This window comes from Ovis canadensis, chromosome 22 (assembly GCF_042477335.2).
Source record: "Ovis canadensis isolate MfBH-ARS-UI-01 breed Bighorn chromosome 22, ARS-UI_OviCan_v2, whole genome shotgun sequence".
Lineage (NCBI taxonomy): Eukaryota > Metazoa > Chordata > Mammalia > Artiodactyla > Bovidae > Ovis > Ovis canadensis.
Genome location: NC_091266.1, coordinates 30,695,656 through 30,716,589, shown reverse-complemented (window position 1 = coordinate 30,716,589; position 20,934 = coordinate 30,695,656). Strand labels below are relative to the sequence as shown.

Below are 20,934 nucleotides of genomic sequence, written 5' to 3'. Positions count from 1 at the left end.
CGACTCTCATGCTTATACACGTGTCTAGGGGACTCTGATAATGGTTTCAAGTAATCTACTTCCACTTACCTTGCTGTATTTAAATTTCTGTTGTGTTCTTAATGTTCAATTTCAAGTGTACATGGATTTTAAAAGCAGTGCATTTTTTAGTGAGACATGCTGCCATCAGCAGCAGTTCCATGGCAAGCACTGGACAAGTCACCACAGTGCTGGCAAGACACACATGCCTGGGACAAGCTATTTTCTTCTGTGGGGACAAAATTCCCCAGAGTCACTGGGGAGCATGTGTGTAGTTGACACCACTTCCTGATTCTGGTTTCTTAAGGAACCAGGTGAAGATTCAAAACCAAATTCCCTGACACTTGCTGGGTTGAACTGCCCATCAAATGTATAGGCAGAAGGGCCTCCAGGCTGGCATTGTTCATGCAGGGCCCCAGGACAGCCCCGACACTCCTGAGAGCTGGAGCCAGGTCAAGGAGCTTGTTGTTGTTGTCCAGTCGCTAAGTCGTGTCCGACTCTGTTGCTACCCCACGCCCGCCAAGCTCCTCCGTCCATGGGATTTCCTGGGCAAGAATACTGAAGTGGATTGCCATTTCCTTCTCTAGGGGATTTTCCTGACCCAAGGATTGAACCTGTATCTCCTGCATTGGCAGGTGAGTTCTTTACCACTGAGCCACCAGGGGATTTACGGAAGAGCAAATATTCCCGAGATGTCCTGACCAAAACACAAAAATCTCAGTTTAAGCTCCTAGTTAGTGGTTCTCAACTCCATAGAATCATAGAACCACCTGGAGAAAACTTGGGAAAAATACTGATGCTGAGGAGAATGAAAAGAGTTGGCTTAAAACTCAACTTTCAGAAAACTAAGATCATGGCATCTGATCCCATCAATTGATGGCAAATAGATGGGGAAACAATGGAAACAGTGACAGATTTTATTTGAGGGGCTCCAAAATCACTGCAGATGGTGATTGCAGCCATGAAATTAAAAGACGCTTGCTCTTGGAAGAAAAGTTATGACCAACCTAGACAGCATAGTAAAAAGCAGAGACGTTACTTTGCCAACAAAGGTCTGTCTAGTCAAGGCTATGGTTTTTCCAGTAGTCATGTATGGATGTGAGAGATGGAATATAAAGAAAGCTGAGCACCGAAGAATTTATGCTTTTCAGCTGTGGTGTTGGAGAAGACTCTTGACAGTCCCTTGGACTATAAGGAGATCCAGCCAGTCCCTTCTAAAGGAAATCAGTCCTGAATATTCATTGGAAGGACTGAAGTTGAAGGTGAAACTCCAATACTTTGGCCACCTGATACAAAGAACTAACTCATTTCTCTCCTGTGGGAGAAGGGGATGACAGAGGATGAGAGTTTTGGATGGCATGACCAACTCAATGGACATGAGTTTGAGTAAGCTTCGGGAGTTGGTGATGGACAGGGAAGCCTGGTGTGCTGAAGTCTGTGGGGTCGCAAAGAGTCAGAGACAACTGAGCGACCAAGGTGAACTGAATACCACCCACAGCAAACTAGGTTCAACGCAGTCCCTATCAGAATCCTTCTCTGCAAAAACTGACAAGGTTATCCTAACCTTCATGCGGAAGCATGCCAAGACAGTCTTAAAAGAGAAGAATAGTCTTAGAGGACTCACATTTCCAAATTTCAAAACTTGCTACAAAGCCACAGTAATCAAGACTAGGTGGTACTGGCATGTGGATGCTATAGGAATCAGTGGAATATAACTGGGAGTCCACAAATAAGCCCTTACATTAATAGTTAATTGATTATCAACCAGAGTGCTGAAAACATCTGATGGGGAAATACTAGTCTTTTCAACAAATGCTGCTGGAGCAAGAAGGTATCCACAAGCAAACCAATGAATTTTGACCCCCGACTCACATACCACGTACAAACATAGACTGAAAATGGATCAAAGATCTGAAAGTAAGACATTAAGACTATTGGCAAGATTTCCTTAGAAGAAATGGAATAGCCCTCATAGTCAACAAGAGTCTGAAATGCAGTACTTGGGTGCAATCTCAAACATGACAGAATGATCTCAGTTCATTTCCAAGGAAAACCATTCAAGATCACAGTAACCCAAGTCTATGCCTCAGCCACTAATGACAAAGAAAATGAAGTTGAACAGTTCTATGAAGACCTATAAGACCTTCTAGAACTAACAAAAAAAAAAAAAATGTCCTGTTCATCATAGGGGACTGTAATGCAAAATTAGGCAGTCAAGAGATACCTGGAGTAACAGGCCAGTTAGACCTTGGAGTATACAAAATGAAGCAGGGAAAAGGCTAACAGAGTTTTGCCAGGAGACCACACTGGTCATAGCAAACATCCTCTGCCAACAACACAAGACACAACTCTACACATGGAGGTCACCAGACGGTCCACAAAAATCAGACTGATTATATTCTTTGTGGCTGAAGATGGAGAAGCTCTATACAGTCAGCAAAAACAAGACCCAGAGCTGACTGTGGCTCAGACCATGAGCTCCTTATTGCCAAATTCAGACTTATATTGAGGAAAGCAGGGAAAGCCACTAGGCCATTCTGGTGTGGCCTAAATCAAAACCCTCATAATTATACCATGGAAGTGACAAAGAGATTCAAGAGATTAGATCTGACAGACACATTGCCTGAAGAACTATGGACAGAGGTTCATAACTCTGTACAGGTGGTGGTGACCACAAACATCCCGAAGAAAAAGAAATGTCAGGAGGCAAAATGGTTGTCTGAGGAGGCCTTACAAATGGCTGAGAAAAGAAGAGAAACGAAAGGCAAAGAAGAAAGGGAAAGATACACCCAGCTGAGTACAGAGTTCCAAAGAGTAGCAAGGAGAGAAAAGAAAGTCTTCTTAAGCAAACTATGCAAAGAAATAGAGGAAAACAATACAATGGGAAAGACTAGAGATCTTTTCAAGAAAATTAGAGAAACCAAGGGGACATTTCATGCAAAGAGGGGCACAATAAAGGACAGAAATGGCAAGGACCTAACACAAGCAGAAGATACTAAGAAGAGGTGGCAGGAACACATGGAAGATCTGTATAGAAAAGGCCTTAGTGACCATGATGGTGTTGCCACTCACCTAGAGCTAGACCCCTTGGAATGTGGAGTCAAGTGGGCCTTAGGAAGCATTACTACAAACAAACCTAGTGGAGGTGATGGAATTCCAGCTGAGCTAGTTCAAATTCTAAAAGATGATGCTGTGAAAGTGCTGCACTCAATATGCCAGCAAATTTGGAAAACTCAGCAATTGCCACAGGACTGGAAAACGTCCGTTTTCATTCCAATCCCAAAGAAGGGCAATGCCAAAGAATGTTCAAACTACCATACAACTGCGTTCACTTCACATGCTCACAAAGAAATTCTCAAAATCCTTCAAGGTAGGCTTCAACAGTACGTCAACTGAAAACTCCCAAATATACAAGCTGGATTTGAAAAAGGCAGAGGAACCAGAGATCAAATCGCCAACATCCATTGGATCATAGAAAAAGCAAGACAATTGCAGGAAATCATCTACTTCTGCTTCATTGACTATGCTAAAGCCTTTGACTGTGTGGTTCACAACAAACTGGAAAATTCTTAAAGAGATGTGTATACCAGACCACCTTGCCTGCCTCCTGAGAAAACTGTATGCAAGTCAAGAAGAAACAGAACTGGACATGGAACAACAGACTGGTTAAATTTTAGAAAGGAGTACGTCAAGGCTGTATACTGTCACCCTGCTTGTTTAACTTCTGTGCAGAGTACATCAGGTGAAATGCCAGGCTGGATGAATCACAAGCTGGAAATCAAGATTGCCTGGAGAAATAGCAAAAACCTCAGGTATGCAGATGATACCACTCTAATGGCAGAAAGTGAAGAGGAAATAAAGAGCCTCTTGATGCAGGTAAATGAGGAAAGTGAAAAAGCTGGCTTAAAACTCAACATTCAAAAAACTAAGATCACGGCATCTGGTCCCATCACTTCATGGCAAATAACTGGGGAAAGAATGGAAACAGTGGGAGATTTTATTTTCCTGGGCTTCAAAATCACTGCGGACAGTGACTACAGCCATAACATTAAAAAACACTTGCCTCCTTGGAAGAAAAGCTATGACAAACCTAGACATTGTATTAAAAAACAGAGATGTCACTTTGCCAACAAAGGTCATATAGTCAAAGCTATAGTTTTGCCAGTAGTCATGTACAGATGTGAGAGTTGGAACATAAAGAAGGCTGAGCACCAAAGAATTGATGCTTTTGAACTGTGGTGCTAGAGAAGACTCTTGAGAGTCCCTTGGACAGCAAGAAGATCAAACCAGTCAATGCTAAAGGAAATCATCCCTGAATATTCACTGAAAGGACTGATGCTGAGGATGAAGCTCCAATACTTTGCCCACCTGACGTGAAGAGCAGACTCATTGGAAAAGACCCTGATGCTGGAAAAGATTGAGGGTAGGAGAAAAACGAGATGACAGAGGATGACATGGTTGGATGGCATCACTGACTCAATGGACATGAGTCTGAGCAAACTCTGGGAGGTAGTGAAGGACAGGGAAGCCTGGCGAGCTGCAGTCCACGGGGTTGCCAAGAGTCAGACACAACGACTGAACAGCAACAGCAAAGACTGTTAAAATCTGGGAAGGAAACACAGGTGTAAGTCTTCACGAATTAGGAAGTCATTTCTTACATATGACACTAAAAGCACAAGCAACCAAAGGGAAAAAAGTAGATAAATTGTTGACTTCATCAGAATTAAGATGTTCTGAGCATCAGTGCACAGTATCAAAAAGGCGAGAGCCCACCAACAGAATATATTTGCAAATCATGTATCTGGTAAGAATATATGAAGAAGCCTTGCAACGCAACAATAAATAGGCAAAAAAATCCATTTTCTTTAATGGGGAAAGGATCTGAATTGATATTTCTCCAAAGATGATATATAAATGGCCAACAAGGAAATGGAAAACTTTCCAAAATTGTTAGTTATTAAGGAAATGCAAATTGAAACCACAATGAATTACCAGGTCACACCCACTAAGATAGCTTTCATAAATGAAATGAATAGTAACAAGTGTTGGTGAGGATGTGGAGACATTGGAATTCTCGTGCATTACTGGTGAGAATATAAAATGGAGCAGTGGTTTTAGACAACATTTTGTTCCTTCCCCAAGATGTTAAACATGCCATTACCATATGACCCAATAATCCCACTCCTAAGTATCTTACCAGGAGGAACGAAAACATACGTTCATTCTAAAACTTGTCCAGGAACATTCATAGCAGCATTATTCATAACAGCCCCAAAGTGGAAACAACCCATTGTCCTTTAGCTGATGAATGGATGAGTAAATCTGGTACATTCATATAGTAGAATATTATTCAGTCATAAAAAAGAATACAGTTCTGATATATGTCATGACATAGATGAACCTGGAAAACATGATGCTAAGTGAAAGAAGCCAGTCACAAGAAGTCTTGTAGGAAATGTCCAGAATCTGCAATCCACAGGGACCAAAAGCAGATTAGTGCTCGCCAGGGGAAGGGGAGGAAGAGAGAGTGGTCACTCATGGTTAAGGAGTTTCTTATTTATTTACTTATCTTTATTTGGGGCTGTGCTGGGTCTTCATTGCTGCTTGGGATTTTTTCTAATCGCACTGAGCAGGGGCTACTCTGTAGCTGTGGTATGCAGGCCTGTCTTTGCAGTGGCCTCTCTTGTTGTGCAGCACAGACTCTAGGGTGCGAGGGCCTCAGTTGTTGCGGTTCCTGGGCTCTAGGGCACAGGCTCAATAATTGCAGTGCACAGGCTTAGCTGCTCTTCAGTACGTGGGATCTTCCCAGATCAGGGATTGAACCCATGTCTCCTTCATTGGCAGACAGATTCTTTATGACTGAGCCATCAGGAGAGCAACAGGAGTTTCTTTTTGAGGTGTTAAAATTATTTTGGAATTAGATAGTTGTGATAGGTGCACCATCTTGGGAATGTATGAAAAAGCACGGATTTTTATACTTTAAAATGATGTGCGCATTATTCCTCAATAGAAGATGGTTGGAAACGTGCTTTATATTCTTTTCACTTGTTATCTTCTTGAACATCTTTCTTGATCAGTATATATTGAATCCCCCTGTTGTTCTGCACAGCTCTATTTTTCCATTTTGAATTCTCATGGGCATGAATGCTAGTGATAGATTATTTGGTTTTCACTGGGTCTGTCATGGTCTTTACACATAGTGTTCACTGCCCAGAGAAATATCAATAACCTCATGTATGCAAATGACACCACCCTTATGGTAGAAAGCAAAGAGGAACTAAAAAGCCTCTTGAAGAAAGTGAAAGAGGAGAGTGAAAAAGCTGGCTTAAAACTCAACTTTCAAAAAATGATGATCATGGCATCTGGTCCCATCACTTCACGGCAAATAGATGGGGAAACAGTGGAAACAGTGGCTGACTTTATTTTCTTGGGCTCCAAAATCACTGCACATTGTGACTGCAGCCATGAAATTAAAAGACGCTTACTCCTTGGAAGGAAAGTTATGACCAAACTAGACAGCATATTAAACATCAGAGGCATTACTTTGTCAACAAAGGTCCATCTAGTCAAAGCTATAGTTTCTCCAATAGTCATGTATGGATGTGAGAGTTGGACTATAAAGAAAGCTGAGCACCAAAGAATTGATGCCTTTGAACTGTGGTGTTGGAGAAGACTCTTGAGAGTCCCTTGGACTGCAAGGAGATCCAACCAGTCCATCCTAAAGGAAATCAGTCCTGAATATTCATTGGAATATTCATTGGATATTCAGCTAAAGCTGAAACTCCAACACTTTGGCCACCTGATGCAAAGAACTGACTCTTTAGAAAAGACCCTGATGCTGGGAAAGATTGAAGGCAGGAGGAGAAGGGGACAACAGAGGATGAGATGGCTGGATGGCATTACCGACTCAATGGACATGAGTTTGAACAAGCTCCGGGAGTTGGTGATGGACAGGGAAGCCTGGCATGCCGGAATCCATGGGGTCACACAGAGTCAGACACACCTGAGCAACTGCACTGAACTGAATTGAAGGTATAGAATTTCCTTGAGATTCTGTTTTATTAATGATACAATGGGGTGAATAATCAGACCAAATCAGAAGGTAGTTGAGATGATTTCATGAAATGAAGTGTGTAAGTTATTCAGTCCAATGCCTGGCATATGTAAATTCACAATAAATATTAGTTCCCACAATTGATGATGATGAAAATAAAAATATGCTAGTCATAGTTCAATAAAAGGATGTTCTTTTAGATTGGGTTTACTTTTAGGGCCAGGTTTTAAGGAATTGTATAAAACTGGAATGCAAAAGTTATAGAAACAGCTTCTCCACTAAGATCAGTAGAAGGAAGTTGGGCTACTTAGCCACAGAAGGAAAAAAAAAAAAAAAAACACAAGAGAATACATGGTGCTGGCTTCTGATGCAAAGATCAGGTCCAAGAGTGGGCAGCTACTTGTGTGCATTTCCAGAGCAGGAATCTTAAAGAGGGGAACTATGGATAGAACTCAGAGAGTCCAAACAAACTTCAGTAACACTAACAGTACCTGTGATTTTGTTGCCAATAGAAATCACAGATATTGCCATATATTATAGTCATGGAAGAGACTCTAAAATAGTATTTATAATTAAGGTAACTAATTAATTAGTTTGTCTTGGTTTGTCCAAGACTGAGTGGCTTCCCAGAATATGGGACTTGCACTGCTAAAACCGGGAAAGTCCCAGGTAAACCATTCCCTACTAACATTCTTCACTGCCTTAAAGTTATTGTAGTTATCATATCATTAGCTGCCATTATTCAGTGTGTTAAAAAAGAAGTACCCTGCTATGTTACACTTTCAAAAATATCTTGATATATGTCTATCCACATAATCTGTGTCCTTTATGATTCTTTGTATTTCATTTGATGCATTTAAAAGTGTTCTTCTCAACCCAAAGATTTCACCAAATAGCCAAAGAGGGCCATGGCACAAAAAGGGTTAAGAGGGAAGAAACAGGAAGCACTAGCTAGAGGAACTGAACAGAGAAAATGAGATTTAAGTTCTTTTAAGCCTTGCAACCTAAAAACAATGATGAACTCCATGGCAGAAGAGGACAGACGTATCTCTGAAGGATACCGCTGAATAATCAGTTGACAGAACCATTTTCCCACTCCCAGGAGTTTCTGTTTTATAAGCCCGCATACAGTAATCAGGGACTCTCCCTAACTTCTCTGAGCACATATTTATGTGTATTTTGTGACTTATGTTGCTGTGGAATTAACTCAGTCTTGACAGTTATCAATCCCAGTATCTGTTAGGTCTACTAATCTCCAGTAATTACAAATGCTTCCCCTAAGAATCATTGGCCAGAACTGAACATTTCCCATGAATTAAGACAATGGAGATTTGGAGTTTTAAAAAATCAACTTTGAAAAATGGATTAAAAGAAACTTTAACTCTTACCGGATACCACTGGGCTTCTGACAGACCTTGGGAACCATCTTGCCTAACCACCACTGTTGACAGCCGTTCCATGACTCTCCCAGGAGGCAATAAGAGACCATTTTTCTTCTGATCAATATAACTCAAAGCCTCCAGTCCAATGTGACCAGAAGGCAAAGTTCTCACAATTGCCCTTGTCCCAGTAAACACAGATTTCTTAACTTCCTTGTCATTTTTGCAAAATCTCCTCACTAACCACGCAGACCGCTCCTTTTTATTTTTGAACAAATCTTCTTCTACATCTTCACAATTATCAGGGAAGTCCTCAAAATGGCTCAGAATGGTCTTGGCAGGTGGACTGTCAGTAAAATCCTCCCTGCAAAAGCTGTCACTTGAACATACCACATCGGCCTTTGGGCAAGAGCCTTCAAAGCACAAGTATTTGTCATTCAAGGGGTCACAATGATCACACTGCAGCTGCCTATTCTTATTGTCACAGTTACTTGTCAATTTCATCAGTTTGCAAGTATATGCCATGTAACTTTTCTCTTGTCCCTCACCAACAGCAGGTAGTACACAGTTTCCACAATCATCCAAAATCAAGTTATCTGATAGGGGACAGAAACTGTCTGACATTCTTCTGCCAACTTCGTAACGCAAGTGAAATACTGCCATGTTGCTTGGGTGTGCCCTGCTTGTCTCTACAATGGCCGACTGAGTTCCTAATGGACTGATGCCCATGGGAGCTCTGTCTATTTCCAGTTGAATTCCAGAGAACACCTTTCCTTCGACTGAAGAAGGGATTCCAGTTTCCAAACACAGACCTTCCTCTGTGATAGAATTGCACGTTTCATAAAACTGGCTCTGAGAAGGGCCATGCTGATGGTTTTTCAATGTGCTGTTGCAGTTAATGTTAAGGTTTTTCACAGAATCTGGCATGCTTTTCTCCCAGCGCTTTTCATTACTGTTCTCATCACTGGTTATTTTCTCCCTTGCTACTGAGAAAATTGGGGGCACTTTGCTTCCAGAAGATTCTTCTGTAAGTTTGGTCAGTTGTGAGATGGTATGAGAGGTCTCCCCACCCTGCCTGACAGGATGAGACTCTGGAACACTGATGTCTGAGACCTTATCATTACGTTCATCTACAGTTGACTGAGCAGAGATCACTTTTCTCTGACTCACAGGTCTGAGAACAGAACCTGCCATTTCTTCAGAAGTCATCTTGACCAAGATGCAGGGTTTCAGCTAGCACTGTTTCTCCTCTCTTGTGATCATGTCAAGATGTTAATAGAACTACTGGTTTTTAACATAATCGCAGGTGTATAAGCCCTCTGAGAAACAAAGTGACCAGTTCCTATCATTTAGGTATCAGTCAGTATATTAAGACCCAAATAAACTTTCCCAGTTATCACTTCCTACCATGTGCAGTACGTTTTTCTAGATCAAGGTATTAAGGAAATAGATCAATTTTCTTTCTTCGGTTCTTTGAAGCAATTCTTTCGAAGACTTTAATTTGGCATTGCATTCTGTAACTTCTGATCCATCACTGGCTTACAGTGATTTAAAAATCCAGTTTGAATGTATCCTGTAAGAAAAAGAGATAATGTCAAACACTAAACAAAATTTTTTAAATGACCTCATAATTATAAGCTACTGCAAAATATCAATCCATTTTGAGGAGAAGTTTTGCAATCAGAAGTTGGTTTTAGGTATTAATTTTTTTGATTCAATATTTCAAACTTCTGTTTCCAGCCAGTACAGAGTAACAGAGATCAGGTTTATCCTTCTTCCTTAAACAATTGAAAAAAGTCAGAAAAAATAATGAAATAATTGTTTTGAGATATTGAATAACAGGCAACATAGAATAGTAATTCCAAAAGAAGAATAAATAAATAAGGTGAGTTCTATAAATGTCCTAGCTTATACCTTTTGAGTTTTTAGGCTACTGGGCAGGAGGAGGGACTCAAATGAAACCAAACAGTGTGACTAATTTAAAGAGAAGAAGTTGAGACTTCAATAAAGCCAAGGAAATCAGAGAAGGAAGACACATAAAGTAGAGTGGAGAAAAGACAGGGACAAGGCAAGCCAGAATAGTTTATTAAAAAATAAAAGAGTTTATTTAAAAAATAAACTTTTAAAATAAATGTGTGTGTATATGTATATATACATATATATATATCTGCTGCTGCTGTTGCTAAGTTACTTCGGTCATGTCCGACTCTGTGCAACCCCACAGACAGCAGTCCACCAGGCTCCTCTGTCCCTGGGATTCTCCAAGCAAGAATACTGGAGTGGGTACCCATTGCCTTCTACAATGCATGCTTGCATGCTAAGTCGCTTCAGTCATGTCTGACTCTGTGCGAGACCATAGACAGCACTCCACCAAGCTTCTCTGTCCATGGGATTCTCCCAAGCTAAAATACTGGAGTGGGTTGCCAGTTCCTTCTCATATATATATATATATATATATATATATATATATATATATATATATATACATATACACACACACACACACACACACACATATATATATATACACACACATATATATATATACACACATACATATATATACATACATACATATATATATACATACACACACACTGCCAAATTAAAATTCTATACCCAACAAAAATATTTTTTGAAAACAAAATGAAATAAAGACTTTTAGACACACAAAAGCTGAAAGAATTCATCAAGAGTAAACTTACATATAAGAAACATAAAGGGGACTTTCCTGAAGGTCCAGTGATTAGGACTCCATCCTTCCACTGCAGGGGGCATGGGTTCAATCCCTGGTTGGGGAACTAAGAGCCCACAAGCCATGTAGTCAAAAAAAAAAAAAAGGCTCACTAAACTAAGAGATGGTAAAGAAAGTCCTTTAGGTGGAAGAAATATGCTAGATAGAAATCTGGATCTACAAAAAGAAATAGAGTATGAAAAATGTTAAATATGCAGATAAATACAATTTGCCTTACATTTTAAATAACTAATTGAGAATGTGGTCCACTGGAGAAGGGAATGGCAAACCACTTCAGTTTTCTTGCCTTGAGAACCCCATGAACAGTATGAAAAGCCAAAATGATAGGATACTGAAAGGGGAACTCCCCAGGTCGGTAGGTGCCCAATATGCTACTGGAGATCAGTGGAGAAATAACTCCAGAAAGAATGAAGGGTTGGAGCCAAAGCAAAAACAATACCTAGCTGTGGATGTGACTGGTGATAGAAGCAAGGTCCAATGCTGTAAAGAGCGATGCTGGAATCAGCGAACTAAAATGGACTGGAATGGGTGAATTTAACTCAGATGACCATTATATTTACTACTGCGGGCAGGAATCCCTTAGAAGAAATGGAGTAGCCATCATGGTCAATAAAAGAGTCCGAAATGCAGTACTTGGATGCAATCTCAAAAATGACAGAATGATCTCTGTTCGTTTCTAAGGCAATCCATTCAATATCACAGTAATCTAAGTCTATGTCCCAACCAGTAATGCTGAAGAAGCTGAAGGTGAACGGTTTTATGAAGACCTACAAGACCTTTTAGAACTAACACCCAAAAAAAGATGACCTTTTCATTACAGGGGACTGGAACGCAAAAGTAGGAAGTCAAGACACAACTGGAGTAACAGGCAAATTTGGCCTTGGAATATGGAATGAAGCAGGGCAAAGGCTAATAGAGTTTTGCCAAGAGAACGCACTGGTCATAGCGAACACCCTCTTCCAACAACACAAGAGAAGACTCTACACATGGACATCACCAGATGTTCAACACTGAAATCAGACTGATTATATTCTTTGCAGCCAAAAATGGAGAAGCTCAATACAGTCAGCAAAAACAAGACCAGGAGATGACTGTGGCTCAGATCATGAACTTCTTATTGCCAAATTCAGACTTAAATTGAAGAAAGTGGGGAAAACCACTAGACCATTCAGGTATGACCTAAATCAAATCCCTTATGATTATACAGTGGAAGTGAGAAATAGATTTAAGGGACTAGATCTGATAGACAGAGAGCCTGATGAACTATGGAATGAGGTTTGTGACATTGTACAGGAGATAAGGATCAAGACCGTTCCCATGGAAAAGAAATGCAAAAAAGCAAAATGGCTGTCTGAGGAGGCCTTACAAATAGCTGTGAAAAGAAGAGAAGTGAAAAGCAAAGGAGAAAAGGAAAAATATAAGCATCTGAATGCAGAGTTCCAAAGAATAGCAAGGAGAGATAAGAAAGCCTTCCTCAGCGATCAATGCAAAGAAATAGAGGAAAACAACAGAATGGGAAAGACTAGAGATCTCTTCAAGAAAATTAGAGATACCAAGGGAACATTTCATGCAAAGATGGGCTCGATAAAGGACAGAAATGGTATGGACCTAACAGAAGCAGAAGATCTTAAGAAGAGGTGGCAAGAATACACAGAAGAACTGTACAAAAAAGAGCTTCATGACCCAGATAACCACGATGGTGTGATCACTCACCTAGAGCCAGACATCCTGGAATGTGAAGTCAAGTGGGCCTTAGAAAGCATCACTACGAACAAAGCTAGTGGAGGTGATGGAATCCCAGTTGAGCTATTTCAAATCCTGAAAGATGATGCTGTGAAAGTGCTGCACTCAATATGCCAGCAAATTCGGAAAACTCAGCAGTGGTCACAGGACTGGAAAAGGTCAGCTTTCATTCCAATCCCAAAGAAAGGCAATGCAAAAGAATGCTTAAACTACTGCACAATTGCACTCATCTCACATGCTAGTAAAGTAATGCTCAAAATTCCCCAAGCCAGGCTTCAGCAATACGTGAACCGTGAACTTCCAGATGGTCAAGCTGGTTTTAGAAAAGGCAGAGGAACCAGAGATCAAATTGCCAACATCCGCTGGATCATGGAAAAAGCAAGAGAGTTCCAGAAAAACATCTATTTCTGCATTATTGACTATGCCAAAGCCTTTGACTGTGTAGATCACAATAAACTGTGGAAAATTCTGAAAGATGAGAATACTAGACCACCAGACCTGCCTCTTGAGAAACCTATATGCAGGTCAGGAAGCAACAGTTAGAACTGGACATGGACCAACAGACTGGTTCCAAATAGGAAAAGGAGTGCATCAAGGCGGTATATTGTCACCCTACTTATTTAACGTATATGCAGAGTACATCACGAGAAATGCTGGGCTAGAAGAAGCACAAGCTGGAATCAAGATTTCCGGGAGAAATATCAATAACCTCAGATATGCAGATGACACCACTCTTATGACAGAAAGTGAAGAGGAACTAAAAAGCCTCTTGGTGAAAGTGAAAGAGAAGAGTGAAAAAGTTGCCTTAAAGCTCAACATTCAGAAAACTAAGATCATGGTATCTGGTCCCATCACTTCATGGCAGATAGATGGAGAAACAGTGGAAACAGTATCAGACTTTATTTTTTGGGACTCCAAAATCACTGCAGATGGTGATTGCAGCCATGAAATTAAAAGACACTTACTCCTTAGAAGGAAAGTTATGAGCAACCTAGATAGCATATTGAAAAGCAGAGACATTACTTTGCCAACAAAGGTCAGACTAGTCAAGGCTATGGTTTTTCCAGTGGTCATGTATGGATGTGACAGTTGGACTGTGAAGAAGCTGAGTGCTGAAGAACTGATGCTTTTGAACTGTGGTGTTGGAGAAGACTCTTGAGTGTCCCTTGGACTGCAAGGAGATCCAACCAGTCCATCCTAAAGGAAATCAGTCATGGGTGTTCATTGGAAGGACTGATGCTGAAGCTGAAACTCCAGTACTTTGGCCACCTCATGCGAAGAGTTGACTCATTGGAAAAGACTCTGATGTTGGGAGGGATTGGGGGCAGGAGGAGAAGTGGACGACAGAGGATGAGATGGCTGGATGGCATCACCAACTCGATGGACATGAGTTTGATTGAACTCCAGGAGTTGGTGATAGACAGGAAGGCCTGGCATTCTGTGATTCATGGGGTCGCAAAGAGTCGGACATGACTGCGGGACTGAACTGAACTGAACCGAATTGACCATTTAAAGCAAAAGTAATAACAATGACTATACAGTAACTAACAAATGTAGAAGTAAAATATGACAATAACAACACAAAGTTCAAAAGAGAAGAAATGGAAATATATTAATATAAGGCTATTTTCTACATGAATTGGGGTGAAGTGAAGTAAAAGTTGTGTCCAACTCTTTGTGATCCCATGGACTATACAGTCCATGGAATTCTCTAGGCCAGAATACAGGAGTGGGTAGCCTTTCCCTTCTCCAGGGGATATTCCCAACCCAGAGATGGAACCCAGGTCTCCCACATTGCAGGCAGATTCTTTACCAGCTGAGCCACAAGGTAAGCCCAAGAATACTAGACAGGGTAGCCTATCCCTTCTCCAGGGGATCCTCCTGACTCAGGTATTGAACCAGGGTCTCCTGCACTGCAGGAGGATTCTTTACCAACTGAGCTATCAGGGAAGCCCAGTAATATTACTTAAAGTCAGGTTGTCATAAGCTTAAGATGTAAATTATAAGCCCCAATGCAATCACTTTAACCAAAAATACAGAAAATAAGTAAAAACATTAGAATCTTAAAATTTTTTTTCAAGTAACTAGGGAAAAAAAGGCAGAAAAAAGGAAAAGGTGAACAAAGAACAGATGTGACAAATGGGAAACAAACGATAGATTTAAACATTTCAAAAAGCATCTTTGGGCAATTTCTCCAATTTTTCCCATAAAATATACACATTTTAACTCCCTCTTTCATTTGAGTAAATTACTCAGTTGAATGTTTAGGCAACATAAACATTTTCAATTGTGAATGACATTATTTTAAAAAATAAATTAAGCTATTTTATTCTTCAGATTATTAAACCCTGCTACATGTTGGAGCTAGATAGCCAGGACCTGCTTGCAAGTCTGTTAAGAGGGAGGGAGAATTGAACAGATTTCAGTTCAATGCAGCAAGTGCAATTATAGAAGATATTCAAGGCTCTCTGGGCTGACAGAATGCACGCCCATCGCAAGTATATCGTTCTTCTATGGGTAAAGTTGTTCTTCCCAAGGCAACTTATGAGCATTCAGGCTCTGCTGGCAACACCAGATTCATTCTGTCTTTGCTCTTCGCCACACAGATGTCCCTCTTCTCCTTGCTTCTCTGTGCTTTTCCCTTCTCCTAATATATGCCCCCTCAAGCTAAACACAGTCACAAACTCTCACCTGCTCCCAGCACATACAAGTCTTCACAACAAACTTGAAGGATCAGAGGAGAGCCTATCAATCAGATACATCACAGGGAATAAACTAGTCCACTTAGAGAAGCAAAATTCTGGCTCAACATGCTAAACCTTTCCATCTTTCATGTCTTCTTTCCAACTTTTTTTCTTCGGAAAATGTCCCCCTTATTTTTGTAGATTTATGCTCAGTGTAAAACAATTCAAACAATGCAAAAAAAACACAATTTTTTGTTTCAGTTCAGTTCAGTCGCTCAGTTGTGTCCGACTCTTTGTGACCCCATGAATTGCAGCATGCCAGGCCTCCCTGTCCATCACCAACTCCCGGAGTTCACTCAGACTTGCGTCCATCAAATCAGTGATACCATCCAGCCATCTCATCCTCTGTCGTCCCCTTCTCCTCCTGCCCCCAATCCTTCCCAGCATCAGAGTCTCTTCCAATGAGTCAACTCTTCACATGAGGTGGCCAAAGTACTAGAGTTTCAGCTTTAGCATCATTCCTTCCAAAGAAATCCCGGGGTTGATCTCCTTCAGAATGGACTGTTGGATCTCCTTGCAGTCCAAGGGACTCTCAAGAGTCTTCTCCAACAACACAGTTCAAAAGCATCAATTCTTCGGCGCTCAGCCTTCTTCACAGTCCAACTCTCACATCCATACATGACTACTGGAAAAACCATAGCCTTGACTAGATGGACCTTAGTTGGCAAAGTAATGTCTCTGCTTTTGAATATGCTATCTAGGTTGGTCATAACTTTTCTTCCAAGGAGTAAGAGTCTTTTAATTTCATGGCTGCAATCACCATCTGCAGTGATTTTGGAGTCCAAAAAAAATTAAGTCTGACACTGTTTCCACTGTTTCCCTATCTATTTCCCATGAAGTGATGGGACTGGATGCCATGATCTTCATTTTCTGAATGTTGAGCTTTAAGCCAACTTTTTCACTCTCCTCTTTTACTTTCATCAAGAGGCTTTTTAGTTCCTCTTCACTTAACACAAATTCTACCACCCAGAGATAACCATGATTAATACTATGAGGAACCTCATTCTAGAATGCATACATATCTCCCTATGCATCAACATAGAGAGATATAAGTATATAATTACATAAATACCAGATCACACTGTACATGCTGTTTTTTACTTGCTTTTTAAAATTCAAAACATGAACAACTTTTCATGCCAAGAACTATACTGAATACTTTAATTGCTTATGGCATCAGCTTAATTCTGATATCTTTGCTCCATTTTATAGAGTAATTTTTCAAGTCAAAGCCTTCAGACTGACAGTTCATTTGTCCTTTCTAATCCATGAGGAAGGTAATTCAAGGTAGATGCTGCTTAAGTCCCATTAAGCACTTTGCAATTCTTATCTCATGGAATTCTCACTCGTCTCTATATAAGATAGTGTGTGGTTTTAAAATATGTCCACAAATTCTATGATACTCCTTTCAAAAGGTGGAGCCTAATTCCCCTTTCCTCGAATGTGGGCCACACTTAGTGACTTCCTTCTAGCATAGAGAATGTGGTGGAAGTAACAGTGTATGTTCTGAAAATAGGTCATAAAAGTCACTAGAGTTTCTCCCTGGGGCTTCCTCTCTTGCTTTCTCTGGGGGAAATCAATTATTATCCTATACTGAGAGTTGCTGGTGGGAAGAACTACGACCTCCTGCCAAAAGCTACTTGAGTGAGCCATCTTGGAAGGTGATCCTCCAGCCTCAGTCAAGGTTCCACATGACAGGAACCTCAGTTGACATCTTGACTGTCAACTAATGAGCAATCCTGAGCCAGAAGCACTCACCTGAGCCCCTTCAAATTCCTGATCCACAGAAACTGTGAGATAATAAATGTTTATTGTTATGAGGCACTCCGTTTGGGGGTAATTTGTTGCACAGCCATAAATAATATTCAGAAGTTCCATTATTATCCACGTTTGACAAACCCAAGCATAGAAAAGCTAAGTCACTTGCCAAAGACCACACAGCTGGAAAATGGTGAAGTCAGGATTCAAATCTAAGAAGCCTGTCTAGCACCTGTGCTCTTCACCATAGTTATGCTGCTTTCTTTGCTTTCTAGTCTGAAACCCCATAGATTTGAATTTCTGATGTTCCCTGGCTGCAGAGATCAGTGGCTTCTGGAAGGATCCTCTTTTGTTTGCCTCTGGAAGGTTGAGGTTTCTGTTTTGCCTCCAGGTATAAGAGGAACTGAGAAACATCACAAGGAAATGACTCCCTGCAGCACTGACTTGGCTCCACCTCAGGGAATTCCTTTACTTGACAAATATTTATTTATTGAGGACAAAGTTAAATGAGGCAGGGATGTACCCTTGATTTCCTTACAAGCTAATACATCATCAGTTCAGGCTCAGTGCAGAGGGTGATGAGCTTGTTTAAGATGTAGAAAGAACATCTAAATCAGATGGTGGGCACAAGGTGGAGGTGACTGCAGAAAGTGTTTCCTGGAGAAGATGATGACTGAGCTGAGGTCTGAAAGACAATAAGGAGTTAGCTAGAAAAGAAGTATGATGAACTTTTCTGAGAAGAGCAATTGTGGACTCTCCTAGAAGCAGTAAGGCATTGGTGTCTGGCAATTCCAGCAAACATTTTAATCATTTTGTGGCTTGATTTCCTTTCCTGCAAAATTGGAATAAAATCACCTACTCCATAAAATTATGAAGTAAATGTTTTGAAAACCAAAAGTTCAGCACAAATGTTTGCTATTCTCTGCTTTACAAATGTCTTGATGAGAGAGGACAACCAAAGTATAGCAACTCTGCTGTATTTGTGAATGGTTTTGAATTACTTTTGCCAGATGCACACACTTAAGTCCCCCAGTCCAGTCAGATTTGAATTTCTATTCTGTAACTGGGATTAACTCATTGTATTTCAGCTGCATGACCACAGCTGGTTATATGACCAATCTCAAATTGTACTTACCACATCTATAACATTGAAATGAAACACACATATTGTAAATGTTAGCAGCGCCTGGTCCATCAGTAAATGTTAATTTTCTACCTGCCTCCTCTAAATTGTCTTTAAGGGAAGTTGGATTAGGTTATAGTTGGCATTAGACTGTTCAGTGACGAAAAGCTGAAGCACCACCAAAGGAAAATCAAAGTCTAACAGGTTTGAAGAAGAAAGGGATGGAAAAAGGATTCTTATTTTCTTAATGTGGACAGATTTGTGTGATGATTGGAGAAGAGTCAGCCTCGGGGAGGTCAAACAATGTGTGGTAGAACAAGAGAAGATTTGTCAAAGAGCATTTCCAAGCTAGAAATGAGGGATAACATATCTCAGGAAATGATTGGCCAGCAAGTAATGCTATGGAGATGCAAGGGGTACTGAAAATCTTAACCAAAGTAATAAGACAAGAAAAAGAAATGAAATGTATAAGAAAAATCCGGAGTGACACAAAGAAAGTTTTCAGCTTCAAAGAAGGAGAATATCAGTCACAAATAACCTTATTTATAAGTTTCTATGGACTGAAGCTGGAGAAAGCAATGGCAACCCACTCCAATACTCTTGCCTGGAAAATCCCATGGACCGAGGAGCCTGGTAGGCTGCAGTCCATGGGGTCGCAACGAGTCGGACATGACTGAGAGACTTCACTTTTACTTTTCACTTTCATGCACTGGAGAAGGAAATGGCAACCCACTCCAGTGTTCTTGCCTAGAGAATCCCAGGGATGGCGGAGCCTGGTGGGCTGCCGTCTCTGGGGTCGCACAGAGTTGGACATGACTGAAGCGACTTAGCAACAGCAGCAGCAGCATGGACTGAAGCAACTTAGCAGCAGTAGTAGCAGCATAGGCTAAATCACAGGGCTGGCAAACCACAGCATGAGGCCAAAGTCTGACCTGCTATCTGTTTTTGTAAATAATATTTTATAGAAACTGCCTTCCCCAGTGGTTCAGTGATAAAGAATCCACCTGCCAACACAGGAGACACAGGAATGTGGGTTTGATCCCTGGGTCAGGAAGATCCCCTGGAGGAGGAAATGGCAACCCACTCCAATATTCTTGCCTGGGAAATCCCATGGACAGGGGAGCCTAGTGAGCTACAGTTCATGGGGTTGCAAGGGGACACAACTGAGAAGCTAAACAACAACAACAAATTTTATAGGCACGTAGCCATTCACTTATAAAACGTCCGGGGCTGCTTTCCCATTACGATGGTAGAGTCGAGAAACTGTGACAGAGAACACGTGACCTGAAAAGCCAGTTACCATCTAGCCCTTTACAGAAGAAGTTTGCCAAACCACATACTAAATAAATGAGCTAACAAAAATGCCTGCTTAGGGTCAGGAAACTAAACGTGAGGCTTATTAGCCACCTTCATATGTTTGACGAACTAAGTGGAGGAAATAGGCTTGTTCTATAGTTTCAAAGGGTAAGACTGAATTATTCGGGAAGCATGCTTTGACTTACTTTGATAAATAAGTTATGGAACTTTTAGAGTTATTCCATAAAATATAAGCTATCTTGGACAGTAGTCTCCTCCAGATTGTTGATAGAAGGATTTAAACAGGAGAGGTATAGTATTCAGCACAGTAGGTATTCAACGTCTGTTGAACAAATAATACAGTGAATGAATGACTGTCCATAATGTTTAGCCATAAAAACAATGGCTAATACTTACATATTAGCTGAGAATGTATTATATGTCAGGCAGGCATGTTCTAAGCACATTGTACATATTCTCTCATTTCATCCATTTTTATCTCATAAAATTATCAGTAGGGTGGCAGAGACTGCTAATTGTCCCCCAGATCTGTTCCCATATCCCTCAGTGACATAAACTCTGAATTTCAGCCACGTACAAAGCCATCTCTTTATCAGCCTCCCTTATAGCTACATGTAGCAATATGACTTAGTCAGTGCTAATTAGATATAAGCAGAATGGTTTGCTACTTGTGGACAGTGTCCTTGAAGAGAGAGAGTATGCCCTTTTCTTTCTCCTCTTTCTCCTTTCTGCTGGCAAGGAAGGCGTGATGGCTGGAGCTGGAGCAGCCGTATCAGACTGCAAGGTGAACATGAAACTAGGTGCTGTGCATAGCAAAGAAAAAGATAGAAGCCACTGTGCCTGTTCCTGGATTCGGGAGAGAGGAAAATAATACGCCATCTTCCTGAAGTCACCACTATTTTAGGGTTTCTGTCACTGGCATCCAGATATGTTGCTAACAAAGGTGAGTACTATTGTCACCTTCATTTTATGAATAAGGCTCAAAGTACTTGAATGACTTATCTATGAGAACAGACTAATGTAACAAGGAAGCTATATGGAAA

At 40.7% G+C, this 20,934-nt stretch overlaps 1 protein-coding gene across 2 annotated transcripts in view; it reads right to left on the bottom strand.

Annotated features, from left to right (window-relative positions):
- The window catches only part of PLCE1 (phospholipase C epsilon 1), a 369,052-nt gene that overhangs the window by 320,661 nt on the left and 27,457 nt on the right, over positions 1 to 20,934 (bottom strand). For both annotated transcript variants that reach the window (XM_069568060.1, XM_069568061.1), the window contains exon 2: positions 8,461 to 10,024. In XM_069568060.1, coding sequence (XP_069424161.1) covers positions 8,461 to 9,660 — 1,200 coding nt within the window. In that variant the 5' untranslated portion in view covers positions 9,661 to 10,024. The remainder of the gene's footprint in view (positions 1 to 8,460; positions 10,025 to 20,934) is intronic.